The sequence below is a fragment of the Typopeltis vanoorti genome, chromosome 12 (assembly GCF_054136105.1).
Source record: "Typopeltis vanoorti isolate ZY-2024b chromosome 12, IOZ_Tvanoo_1.0, whole genome shotgun sequence".
NCBI lineage: Eukaryota > Metazoa > Arthropoda > Arachnida > Uropygi > Thelyphonidae > Typopeltis > Typopeltis vanoorti.
Genome location: NC_143560.1, coordinates 117,082,141 through 117,096,744, shown reverse-complemented (window position 1 = coordinate 117,096,744; position 14,604 = coordinate 117,082,141). Strand labels below are relative to the sequence as shown.

General features: G+C 35.9%; 1 protein-coding gene across 1 annotated transcript in view; it reads left to right on the top strand.

Annotated features, from left to right (window-relative positions):
- Positions 1 to 14,604, top strand: part of LOC150101165 (mitochondrial glutathione transporter SLC25A40-like) — a 101,697-nt gene that overhangs the window by 61,921 nt on the left and 25,172 nt on the right. The window contains exon 7 of the mRNA XM_090401799.1: positions 8,283 to 8,383. Coding sequence (XP_090257925.1) covers positions 8,283 to 8,383 — 101 coding nt within the window. The remainder of the gene's footprint in view (positions 1 to 8,282; positions 8,384 to 14,604) is intronic.

The window sequence follows — 14,604 nt, the reverse complement described above, 5'->3', positions numbered from 1 at the left end:
CAGCCAGCCAGGTCAGTAAAATTTAAAATCTTCAAACATCCTTTCCTACAGTTTGATTTGAACTACAGCCTGCTAGTTAGAGAGTAACTGTAGCCATTAAACAATTCTTTACAGTAGGAAGCTAAAATGATAATAATAATAACTTGCTTGTTCATTCCTATAATAAGAACATAGTAATCAAAGCTACATAAAACAAACTGGCCTTTGTTTTATGTAGGCATTAATTTAACAGATAAAATATACTGGCCTCATATCCTTGGTTATTTTTGCTATGAGGCTAGTATACAGTAAAACCCCGAAGTTACACGGTAGGTGGGACCAACAAAAAGCGCAGAGGTTGAATTTGCGTAACTCTGGTATAATTTTGCATGTAATTTATATATACAAACATACAATTGGGACCAAAGGTTTATAAAAACGCCTATATTTTTTCAGAAATATAATCGTAATAGTTTTTCGTACATAAAAAAAAAGAAAGTTATTTCGATGTCGATGGGTTTATAAAATCTAATAGATTCGTCTGACGGCATAATGTCTTTCTTGTCACGCAAAATTTCTTCATAGCAAGCCAATGATTTTTTATTCCTTGCCTTGTAGCTACAATTCGTTCCTCGTTAGAATCTATGTCCTACAAAATCTGTAAACCTTTCTTTTATGATTGTTCTTACTATGGATTCCTGTAGATCGAACTTCTTTGCTAGCTCACAAATTTTCATTCCGCCTTCAAAATCCTATAATGTTGAGTTTTGTTTCCAAAGTCAATGTTTTTCTTTTCTTGCTAGCAGTAGAAGAATCAGACTTGCTTCTTTTGGATGACAGTATTATTTTTTATCAAGAACATAGCATTAAACAATCGCAAGGTATGTAGACTGTAAAAATTGTGTATGAATAGAGACCGCGCGAGACACGCCAGTGCTTGTTCACATCATGTGCGACACTGGCGAATGCAGCCGGTGCCTGAAAGATACGACTAGTGGTGAAGCAGGACGGGAATACGTACATATAAGAAACTGCGTAACTCCGGATTCTCGTAAGTCGGGGTATGACTGTACTTTATTTTAAACAAATATATTCCCTAGCCAGTTTGGCTAAATGTAATTAGCAAAACTACATAAAACATAATTGCTACTTGATTGGAAAGATCTAGGTCCTAGCAAGATTATAACAGAAAATATAAGAATGTTATATCTTTATCTTTCAAAAGAGGTAAACTGACCGGAAAATAAATGATATGCTAGCTTCATACCCATAGTTTCTTCAACAGTAATTCCATTTAGCCAAGCTAATCACAATGAGACACCATGCCAACTGGGAGTGTTCATGGCTTTTTATAAGCATGCTGATCTGATCAAATTGTAAGGACATTTGGCACTTGTGTTCTGGATCTCATTGCAGATCCAAACAGATCAGAAAATTGGTTGTAGACATACAGAAAAGTCATTTTGGGAAAATTTGAATTAAAGGGTACACCTAATAATAATGTTAAGTACAATAATGGATTCCTACTCAGAACAAGTCAAAATGACAACATCTGGAAAAAAACATGATTGATTACTTAAATTAAAGGGATAGTAAATCCCACATAGTTTTAAAACCGAATAAGAAACTCAAAGATTGGAATCAGAGAGTTTCTTGCCGAATATAGTAAACTATAAACTATCGGCGACACTAGCTCTTTATACTTAAGTAACATGTTTGATTATTCAGAAAACACTTAGTGAAGTTATCTGCATAAAAGACAGAAAAATGCAAACTCCATGGCAAAAGAAAATTAAAGAATCAATCCATGAAAACAGAAGTCAGCATGTTTATCTTACTCCTTATTTCATATAAAATAAGGAGTTAGACAAGGATGCACATTATCTCCAATGTTATTCATCTATAGGATTGCACTATGAAACAAAGTTGCATTAAACTTTAAAATTTGAATTATCAAACTTGGCCCTTTATTTTATGCAGATATTGTACTCTTGAAGACATCCAGTGCAAGTCACTATGATTGTCTATCTAAATTACATAATAGCTGTAACCAATTTGGCATGAAAATCAGCAACAAAAAGATGAAGACTATGAGAATAGGCAGGAACATAGAAAACTTCAGCTGCATTTTCAATGGTTGAACCTATAGAAATAAAAGTGAAGATGGGAAATTAAATTTGGAAATAGACAACGGAATAAGCATAGCTGGTATTGTGAGAAGCCATCTGAATAAATTTATATGGATTAAAACAGAAATTAGCCAAAATACCAAACTAGAAGTATACAAGATGGTTTTCAAGCCATTTGTAAATTAGATCTGAGAGTTGGGTTAGAAATAAAGCACTTGATCGAAGACTAGAGACCACAAATATGAGAGTTCTGAGAAAGATTAGAGAGTGAGCTGATGGCATCAATGGCAGAATCATGTTAAAAATGAAGATATTAGAAAGGAGCTTCACGTTGTTAGCATTCAAGAATGTTGGAGCAGAGCTGATGTAAGGCAGTATGGCCAGTTAAATAGAATGGGTGAGGAAAGGTTAGCAAAACAGGTGTTTGATGCCAAGATGGCAGGAAAGAGATTCAGAGGAAGGTCTAGGTCGATTGATTCAATCAGAAGTGCTTTAGAAGCATGAAATGTTAGACATGACAATATTACAGGTAACCCTCGTATAATGTGGTTTCGATATATGGTCTACAATTTCTAGTAATCCGTCATTTTTTTATTGTTATCTATTTATTTATTTTTTTTCATTTTTTTCACCGCGGGACTTAAAAATCAAATTTTATCTTCATTAAATTTGTGTCTGCCCGTATCGTGCAAGTAGTTATAAGTATTGAATTTAGTTTTATTGTATCACTGAATAAGGTACTGTACAGAGGGCTTTGCAGTCTGTATCATTCTCAACAAATAGTGCAATTAGAGACAGAATAAAAACGGCACTAACAAATAAATCACATCTCCCCTCTCACAGAAACTATGCTGTGTAGACTTAAGCAAAACCATATGCTGCACCAAAACACAGTATCTGACTAAAAACTATTGTCCAATTTTTCAATTATGAAATAAGCATTTTTTTTTTATTGCATTTGAAATTCTCGATGTAATTATGACAGATCACAAAGGCTAACTTAAAATAAAAGACTACCAAGAATTGAAACATGCCGTATAATGAATGTGTGAGTTCACCTGCCACCTCAAATGCAAACAAGAAGCCATAAAATTGAACAAAGGGTTGAAACGTTTGTGTGAGTTGAGCCAGTCAGTAATGAGAAGTTCCATCGGAACGATAAATGACACCCTGTTGTGAATGTGTTAAAACTAATAGTGAATGTTGTTATGGAATTCGATTGAAGAGAATTAGCATTTCAACTCAACGCTTGTCGGTTGCTTTTGTCTTTGGGTCGCATGATCTTTTGTTTAGCTGCTGTCTTGTGTAAAACAAAATTCAGCTTGTACGTATTGTAACATTTAAAAAAAAACTTGAATAATTTATAAGCGTATAAAAAGATATCACCTGTAAATCATTGATGTGCCAGCAAAATTCTCAGAGTTCACGAGTGCCATAGGATCTCCATCTAGGGTTTACTGTATAAAGTGCTTATTGTTGAAAATTGTCTTCGTTTTCTGCCAGGAAAGCGCATTTAAAATCATAAGTGTGTTATTTTCAAGCAGAGCAGTTTATTTTCTGGTGAATTACATACATATGTAATGCTTTTTTTTTTTAATGTAAAAGTTTATTTTTATTGTAATGGCCACTAAAACTACAATGAATGGGAAAAAACCAACATTGAAGAGGGAATTCATTTCTCTCAAAGAAAAAATTTAAATCTTGGATCGGTTGAAAATTGGTGAAAAACCAGGAGTTGTTGCAAGGACTTTGAATTTAAATGAATCAACAATTCAAACAATCAAACAAAATGAACATAAAATCAGAGAAAGTGTTATTGCTGGGTCAGCGGTAAGTGCAAAGCACATTGCTCGTGTTTGCGATATTCTAATAGAAAAAATGGAGAAATCTCTAATGATTTGGATAGAAGATTGCACTGAAAAGAAAATTCCTTTGGATGGACACCTTATTAAGCAAAAAAGCTCTCAAAGTTTATAAACATTTAAAAGAACTTGATCAAGATTCTTCAGAAGAAATCTCTCAGCATGAATTTTCTGCCAGTAAGAGTTGGTTTGAAAACTTTAAAAAGCAGTTTTCTTTGTATAATCTTAAAATCCAGGGAGATTCAGCATCAGCAGTTGTTGAAGCTACCTGGAAATACCCAGCAGAATTTTTAAAAATCATTAAAGAAGGTGGTTACAGTGCAGACCAGGTGTTCAATACAGATGAATCTGGGTTATATTGGAAAAAAATGCCAAAACACACCTATATTTCAAAAACTGAAAGATCAGCTCCTGGATTCCAAGTATCCAAATATAGAATTACTCTACTGTTTTGTAGTAATGCATCAGGTGATTACATGACAAAACCAATGTTTATTAACCGATCTGCAAATCCTTGTGCGATGAAAGGGCTCGACAAGTCCATCCTACCTGTTTATTGGCACCATAAAAAATGTGTGCGACACATTTTTTATGGAGAGGGCTTTTGCGATATGGTTGAAAACGAAATTAGTGAATTAATTGATGGAGAAACAGATTGAAAAGAGGAGGAACTGGTACAATTAATAGATGGCGGGGAAAGTTCAGCCGAAGATTCTGATTGTGATGAATCCGCTAAAGAATTCAGTTTAAAGGAATTAGCAGAAGAATTGGACTTGGCAAGAAAGTTCGGAAGTTATTTTACAGATAATGATCCCTCAATGGAGCACTCGGGAAAATTCACAAGAAAATTGGATATTTGTTTAGCGCTATATTATGAACTTAATAAAAAATTGCAACATACTGGAAAGCAAAGTCTTATTACTGATTCTTGATGACTAAACCAGCCAAAGTATGCAATGAGAATTATACATTCTCGTAGACAGGCTTATACGTTGGTTATGCATTATTAAAACACTTAAGGAATAGAACAACGTAGTTAAGGATATAAATTAAATTAAACTTTAATAAAGATTTTCCGATATTTCGGCAACATCACATTGCCATTTTCTAAAGGAACTTACAAAAAGGTTACGTGCACGTAGGCACTACAACACAGAAACTGGGAATGAAGAGATGAAGCTATTGTTCTCCTAACAGTCCTGATGGTGCCCTCTAGCGGGCTAAGTAGGTGTTCTTGGCCGTTGGGCTGAAAGTCTGCAGATGTAGGCCTCCCAAATTTGGGGCAGTCGCATATAACCAAATTTGTTGAGTTTTGGAGAATTTCTTAGGGCAGAGGCTGATTCCATAAAGAGTCTTTCAAATTTGTATTTGCTACGGTGTATCACTGTAGCTTTCTTCCACCGTAATCTGTGGCGTGTATCCAGAGCATGGTCCGCAAGCCCAGAATGACTGTATTTGTGAAAGCGGATGTAGTCCTTGTGTTCCGAAATTCTGATATTCGCTGTCCTGCCTGTTTGGCCAAAGTAAGACAGTTTACAACTGCAAGGGACCTGGTAAACACCAGGTAGGTCTAGGGGGAGTGGTTGGTCTTTAGTGGAGCGGATAAGGGATGCCAATTTTCTGTAAGGTTTGTAACAGGAGGTCAGGTCATGTTTTTTTAAGATTTTGGTAATCTTTTCCGAGGTGCCTCGGATGTAGGGAATGGTGATGGATTTAGAGTAATCCTTGTTGTGTGTGTGGGGGGGGGGGGGGGATCTGTGGTTTGTAGGTTCTAATATTTTTTGGATTTTTTTGGGGGGGGTAGCCATTGGCTGAGAAAGTGTTGGGGATGTGATTTAGTTCAGTGTTTAGGGCCAAGTCGTTTGAACAGATTAGTTTAGCCCTATTGTATAGTGTTTTCACTACTCCATATTGTTGTGAGGGGGGGGGGGGGGGATTGTTGGTGAATGTATCTGTCTGTATGGGTGGGTTTTCTGTAAACTGAGAAAACCAAGGATCCATTAGGCTGGCGGGTGACTAGTGTGTCTAGGAAAGGGAGGCTGTTGTTTTCCTCTTTTTCCAGAGTGAATTTGATTCTGGGGTGTTGGTTGTTTAAGTGTGTTAAGAAGGGAGAAGTGTTTCAGAGCCATGTGGCCAAATAGCGAACACATCATCAACATAGCGAAGCCATATGGTTGGTTTTTGTGGGGCAGAGGCTAATGCTTTTTCTTCAAAGGTCTCCATAAAGAAATTGGCCAAGGGTGGGGAGAGTGGTGAACCCATGGCTGTCCTCTCTATTTGTTTGTAGAATTTTCCCTGCCAAACGAAATAGCCTGAGTTCATTGTGAACTGAAATAAGGCTGAGATATCGGGAGAAAATTTAGCTCTAAAGTTTCCTTGAGTGGGACATTTGTAAATAAAGAGGACACATCAAAGCTGACCATTATGTCAGTATGTTGGAGTGTAAGGTTTTCTATGCTGGCTTTGAAATGGGCTGAGTTTTTTATGTGTGATGGTGTGTTGCCAGTATAGTGTGTGAGCTCTTTGGCCAAATGTTTAGCTAATTTGTATGTGGGGGGGAATCAATGCCATCCACTATGGGACGTAATGGCACATTTTCTTTGTGTATTTTTGGGAGTCCGTAAATACGGGGGGGGGGGGGGGTATAGAGTTAAACGGCTTTAATCTGTTGGTAACTTCTACAGGCCAAGAAGTGACTCTCTTAAGGAGCCTGTGAAGTTTTCTAATTTGAGAGTTGGTGGGATTGTAATTGATAGGGAGGTAAGTGGCCCGATCTAATAGAAGAGCATTCAGCTTACCTGTGTAGTCCTTTTGGTTAAGTACTACAGTTTATGGAATCAGCCTCAGCCCTAAGAAATTCTCCAAACCTCAACAAATTTGGGAGGCCTACATCTGCAGACCTTCAGCCCAACGGCCAAGAACACCTACTTAGCCCGCTAGAGGGCACCATCAGGACTGTTAGGAGAACAATAGCTTCATCTCTTCATTCCCAGTTTCTGTGTTGTAGTGCCTACGTGCACGTAACCTTTTTGTAAGTTCCTTTAGAAAATGGCAATGTGATGTTGCCGAAATATCGGAAAATATTTATTAAAGTTTAATTTAATTTATATCCTTAACTACGTTCTATTCCTTAAGTGTTTTAATAATAAAGAATTATACAAATGATGTCCAAGAGATTTGAAGTGGTGACGACCTCCGGCCACTTAAAGAACATCTACGAAATGTTATTTCTGAAGACCACGGTGACGATTAAAATATGCACTTTATTTTATTGTGTCTAAAACATTTATGCATTATGTGCAATGAAATTTATGTACAATTTGTAAGTTTTAGGATTTTATACTACGTATTTGTCATAGTATGTTTTCTTAACTTACACGAATTACCTGAATTAAATAAAAATATTGTTTTTGTTGGATATGTCATTGTTTATATAATTTGAAAAAAAAAAACGATTTCGGAACCTAACCCTACTTTTTCTATGTGATCTACGTCTTGTATAATGCGATTTATATAACACGTCATTTCTATAGTAACATCCGCATTATACGAGGGTTACTTGTACTGTGCTCACAAGTAATGAACTAATTTAGAATAAAATTGTTAATAGGAGATTAATAATGTAGTGCTGTTATAGTAGCCTGAACACACCATTTGGAGAGTACATGTCAGGAAATGGATATGTTACATTTCATTAATTGAATGAACTTGGTTATTATTTATGGTCATGTGTCATTAGTAGGTACACATAATAAAAATCAACTATAGCCTGAAGAAAAGCATATAAATTGATCAGGTCTAGGAATATTAGGCAAATGGTATTCCACCTAGGCTTGACGCCTAACTAGAAGATATTTGTCCGACTCATAACCCAGCACCTAATTTTTCAAGCCTTGATGATATTACATAAATTTATATTATTACTTGTTCCTATTGAAAAGTTTCTCAAAATTAGTACATTTGTCAGGACTCTGGTTAAAGAAAGCTGAAATGTTTCTTATTTTACCAGGTTCTCCATTCAGGATGCAGTTGATATAATATTTTCCATGTTCCTGCCTATTTTCATAATTTTTGTCTTTTTATTGCTGATTTTCATATCAGCATTTTACAGCAGTTACTCTGTTTCATTAAGGAATCCTGAAAGCTTGCAATTTTCATTTATCTAATCTTACTGTTGCATGCAAAAACTTATACTGAATATTACTTGAACAAACCACTGGATGTATTGTTTGTTTTAATTTTGATTTATCTTTGTATATAGACCTTTATTTTACATGTTATTTACATTACATATTGTTGTCATTTTCAATAGCACTCTACTGGGCCAGTTATGAATCACTAAAAAAATATTTGAATCAGCAACAACAACCCACTTTCTGGATCAGCTTTTTTTGTGGTGCGGCATCTGGCACAGTATGTTATCTTTTTCATATTATTGATTTTCATTTTATGTCATACATAGTAAATTATGATCTAGGCCTTTATTTAATTGCTAGAACATTCTAATTATCTCCCACACACATTTGGCTACTAGAAACAAGATGATTTTTTGTGGCCATTTAAAAAAAAAAAATTATATTTTCACTTCTTAACATTATTAGTTGTTAATTTTGTTTGAGATACTGTCTTATATTCTAAAAAAAAGATATTTAAAAAAGTGGATAGAAAAAAGTGTTTAAGACTTGCAATACACATTGATCAGTTAAGTAGGAAGTTCCACATTTAATATAACACAGATAACTTATTTGGTTTGTTTCTTTTTTAAAGTTTTTCACTGTTCATCGTGTATTGCAGAAAATTTAGTTAAAAGACTATGGAAGTGTTTAAATCTTTCTAATTAATAATTAGAAATAATTAATAGTGAACACCTACCATCTGTTCACTAAACTGTATTTAGCCAGCATTGACCTGTCATCATGGAAGAAAAGTCATATACAACCAGTTCCCAAAAAAGGAGATAAACAATTACTATCAAGCTATCAACCTATTGTTCTCACATCAACTTTTTCCAAAGTAATTAGTGGAATCTAATTAGTGACCATCAGTATGTATTTTGCCACTATAAATCCACAGGAGATCTCCTGGCTTATGTCATGCACTTTTTTTTTTATCCATTCCATGGAAAGGATCAAAATTTTGAAGAAACCATTGCTCTTGAGATCTCCAGAGCTTTTGATATGGTCTGGCATCAAGAGCTTCTCAACAAGTTATCATCATTTGGACTGCCTTCATTATTATGTGAATGAATTGGCAGTTTACTCTCAAATCAATTCCCTACATGTAATGACAGATGGTGTTCTCTCCTCAGGCTTTCCTGTCAATGCTGGTGTCCATCATGGCTTTGTCATTTTACCCACCCTCTTCTTGATTTATATAAATGATCTGCTCTCTTTGACTGCAAACTATTTATAGCTTGCATCTACTCATATGACAAACTTTGCAGTGCTCAAACATATCAAGCTTCAAGATCTGTAATTAGCATCCTGAACACTGCTCAGAAGTATTCTTGATTGGTGTGAAAGCAACCTAATCAACTTGCTTCCAAAATGCAGTTTTGGAAGCAAGTTGACTAGGTTGCTTTCACACCAATCTCCCCTGTTGGGGAGAAAAAAAAAACCTTGGATCATTTCCACTTACTTTTGATAATGCTCATATCAACAGTCACGACAAACATCTCTCTTCTTGGACTGCCTTACTCCAAACCCTTACTGGCACAATCATATCACTTCTATAGCATCATCAGCTTCCACAAAAACTTGGCGTCCTTTTCCACTCAAGACACTACTTCTCTGCCAAACAGTTACTTACTTTGTATAAATCCCAAATCTGACCAGCACTGGAATACTGCTCTCGTGTGTGGAGTAGTGCACATAAGACCTCCCAAAAAAACTCTTGATGCTGTTGATAAATGACATTTCTATTAGAGACTCTCTTCAGCCATTTTCCCTTAGAAGATATTTTCTGCATTATGTCTCTTCTACAGATATTTCCATAGCCATTATTCAGCAGAACTAGCATCTGTTATGCTTCCCATTTCTGCCAGATCTACAGGAACTTATGCTACAGCTACCCAACATAGTTGAACTGCATACTCACCAAACCTCTACTCTCAGTCAACTTTAATTCTTCCTACCTCAGTTCTGGAACAACTCCCTCATGAAGCATTTCCTCATCATCATCAAATTCCTGACGTGTACCCTCAAGAGGTGTACAGGATATGATAGTACTACATGAAAAATTTACACCATTACTAATTCCTATCTACAATTTTCCTCCAAATCAGTCTATTACTTGTCAAGACTCCAATATTATCATTATCAGATCTTATATTTCTATCATCTAAGGCACATTGTACCATATCAATCCACCTATATCTTTGGTCTTCCTCTGGGTCATTTTCCTGCAAACCTGGCAGAAAACACTTGTTTTGCTAATCTTTCCTTGCCCATTCTGTTTAAGTGACCATACCACCTGCGATTAGCTCTGCTAATGCATTCCTGGATGCTGACAATCTCAGGTTCTTTCCTAATATCCTTGTTTTTATTATGATATTGCCATTGATGCCATCTGTTCACGCCTCTAATCTTTCTCAGGACTCTCATATCTGCGGTCTCTAGTCTTTGGTCAAGTGTTTTACTTCTGAGCCAGCTCTCAGATCCATAAGTTAAAACTGGTTTGAACACTGTCTTGTATACAGCTAATTTAGTGTTCCGACTAATTTCTCTCTTATTCCATATGAATTTATTCAGTTGACTTCCTACTATACCAGCTTAGTTGATTCTATTGTCTATTTCCATATTTAATTTACCATCTTCACTAAAAATCGTGCCTAAGTAGCTGAAATGTTTTACATGTTCCACAGGTTCCCCGTTCATAACACAGTTGACATTTTCAATGATTCTGCTTATTTTCTATTTTCATTGTCTTTGTCTTTTTATTGCTGACCTTCATACCATATCTATTACAACAGCTATTCAATTTAGTCAGAGAATCTTGCAGACTTGTAGCGGATTTATTTAGAAGTATAACATCATCCGCATAAAGCAAAGAGCTGACATTAACATCTCCAATTTTGATATCATGTTTAATACCACTTTCTTTCATAATGTGATCCATATAGATAATGAATAACAAAGGGGATAATGTACATCCTTGTCTCACACCAGATTTAACACTAAACCATCTTCCTGTACTTCGTTCAATTCTAACTGCTGACTTACAACTCAAATAAAGACTAAGTATTGCTTGATATAATGCCCCATTGACACGATATAACTGTAGCGTATTGAATAGTTTCTTTCTTGGCACCTTGTCATATGCCATTTCCAGATCGTCAAAACTTAAATACAGATCTTTGTTATATTGCCATACTTTCTCGACTATTTGTCGTAAAGTGAAGAACTGATCCTGACAACCTCTATTTGGCCTGAATCCAGCTTGTTCTTCACCAAGCTTTTCTTCCACAATTCTTCTCAACTGTTTCTCAAGTATACTTGCATAGATCTTGCCAGGAACACTCAGTAGGGAAATACCTCTGTAATTCTCACTTTCAGTTTTATTTCCTTTTTTTTTGTATGGGTACTATGAGAGCTCTACTCCAATCATCGGGAATTCATCCCTCTGTCCAGGCCTTCTGAACTGTGCAGTGCAGCCACTGTAAGACTTTTATACGACCATACTTTAGCATTTCTGGTCGAATATCATCTACTCCTGCTGCCTTTCCACATTTCAAGCCTTTGATGGGTTTTTCTACTTCAAGTATGGATATGTATTCCTGACTGTATGCCTGTTGAGTGTTTTTTACCACTGTGCTATCACTGCGTGTTTCATTTAGCAATTTTTAGAAGTAATTACTCCATACTTCAAGGATATCTTTTTCTCCTGTTTTTATGTCACCTTTATCACCTCTAACTCCTTTTACAGCACTCTTTTTTCCATTTCTAAGCTTCTTCAACAACCTCCAGAATATCTTACCACCCTTTTGATATTTATTTTCTATGTTCTTGCCAAAGTTCTCCCATGACCTTTGTTCAGCTAGTTTTACATAGTGTTTCGCTTTCTTACATTTGTCTCTGTATTCTCATCATCATCATGCATAGCAAGGATTTAGGCCTATCATGGGCTGTTCCAGCCTTACAAGTCATCGTTGAAGAGGACGTCCTGGTTTTCTTCTTCCTAATGGCTTGTCTCTGTATTCTCTAAGAGCAAAAGTTGACTTATTTCCCAGCAACTTTTGATATGATTTCTTCTTTTCCTTCACTGCCTCTTTAACTTCGTGTGTCCACCAGGAGTCCATGGATAAAAAAAAAAAAAAAAAATTTTTTTTTTTTTTCTATCCTTCCAGACAACCTCACCACATGCCTCTCTGGCTGAATAAATCAGGGTTTTCTTCAAGGCTTGCTACCTAATCTGCAAGGTTTGGTTCCTGTTCTCAAATTCTTTCATTTTTTCTTCAATCGTCGTGTAGTTTAGTCTACAGTTCACATCTGAGAGCTGCTCAACTTTTATTCGGTTTAAACTTTCTTACATGTTATTCTTTTCAATATGAAATTCAATTTTATCCTGCTGAAGACTAAATAGTGATCACTTCCAATTTCAAATCCTCTGTACACTCTGGTGTCCTGCACCACGGAGAAAACATCATTATCAACAATAACATAGTCAGTGAGACTTTTCTTATTCCTTGCCTCTTCTCTCCATGTGAATTTGTGCACGTTTTTATGTTGGAATATGGTGTTAATAATCGGTCCATGTCCTGAGCAGAAATCCAATACGTATGTGCCATTATTATTAGATTTTCTTTTTTCTCCAAATTTTCCCAAAACATTTTTGTATGTCTGACAATCACTTCCTACTCTGCTATTTAGATCCCCAACAAGGACCAACTTTTCCTTTTTCATTGTGTCAGTAGCTTTCTCTAGAGCCTCAAAAAAATTCCTCCACTTCTACCTTAGTAGAACCTTCTGTGGGACCATAGGCACAAATAAGTCTCATTGTCCAGTTCCCATTCTCATATTTGCCCATATTACTCTACTTGAGACAGCCTGCCATTCAAGAAGATTAGCCTCATATTTTGTGTTGAATACTATGGCTACTCTTCCTTTTCCTTGATTGTCATTGCCTGAATATAACATTTGTATTTATTGCTCAGAAAGATCTCACCAGTTTTTGTCTTTTTTGTTTCAGTCACCCCTATTATGTTGATCTGGTACTTATCTAATTCCTCAGCTAGCTCCATTTCTTTGCCATTCAGGCTTCTTATGTTAATAGTACCAATCTTTAACTATGGTGATGTTGAGTTGGGGTGTGTTTTAGGATTTGTTCCAGTAGCTGACTTTTCGCTGTTCACCCTGGTTCCCTGGTGAAAACAGCGGGGGCCTTGTTTAACCGGGGACCCCCAGCCGGCATGAAATTTTGTCTTGTAGTACCATCATTTTTTATTTTGGTTTAACCAATAAGAGTACAATTTGGTTGGCTAAATCTGAAATTGCCAGTCCATCCTCGTTCATTCAGCATCCAGGTAGATAGCTAACAGGGTGCACCACGAGAAGGTGAGGATTGGACATTAGGTCAGAAGCCCTGGTCGGTTCTCCCCATTCCTTTAAAGGGTATGTGGCGATCTCCTCTCAGTTATACAGCTTTGACCCTTAAGCACCCCATGAAGCATTTCCAAAGAAATAAAATCTCCAACAGTTCAAGAATAACAACAGATAACTTTATGCTGTCCCTATACACACACACTTGCGCAGCATCTGTTTCCTGTAGGCTGTTCTGCCTTTCGTGTGTGGGAGAAATTAAAAAAAAAATGCTACCCTTGAAAGGGGGGGTGATGGAAAAGTACATGTAAATGGAAAGAAATTGGACTAGTAAGGATTGAAAAGGCCGAAAGTGAAGTTTCTATAAAGAAAAATAGTATGTTTAGGTTGAGCAGATTGGAGATAGAAATGCTTGATTTACAGACTCCTTAGTATATTCTCCCATAGTCAGTGTCTGTGTGGATAGAAAGTGAAGGTGCCATGCCAGAGTATGTTATTCATTACTAAGCAGTCATTCATTTGGATTGTTTAATGGTAAATCCTCAAACAGTTAAGATTTGTATCTAGTTTTATAAAGTAACTTCACTTGCCCTGCTTCCACATTATGAGGTGATCCCTAGGATTTTCCTTCTGCTGAGATGTTTAATACATCTTTTGTCTATGTGGATCCAATATTTTGAACACAGTGTTTTATCTTGATTTGGTTAGAATAAAGGAATTGTGAATATGGACTTCATAGAAGTAGTTTAGCCTAGCACATTGCAAATTCTGAACACTGCATAAGATTATAGGCAAGAAATTTACTTTAATAAATTAAGATTTCAGACTGTTTGTGGAAGTGATCAAGTGTGAAAGATCTTTGAATTATGATATAAACTAAGGCTTGATATTGAAGAAGCTTTGATATAATGTATTCTCATCTGTATAGCCAAAAGCAGTTGACTGCATAAGATTGTCTTGAGGAAAACAAATTTCTTGCATCTATGAATCTTCGTGTTTTTAAGATCATTTGCTCCATGTGATTAAAAATAACATTTGTAGTGCTTTATAGTTATTTCTAGGAATCTTCATAATTGAATACTTAAAACTGTGGAAGTT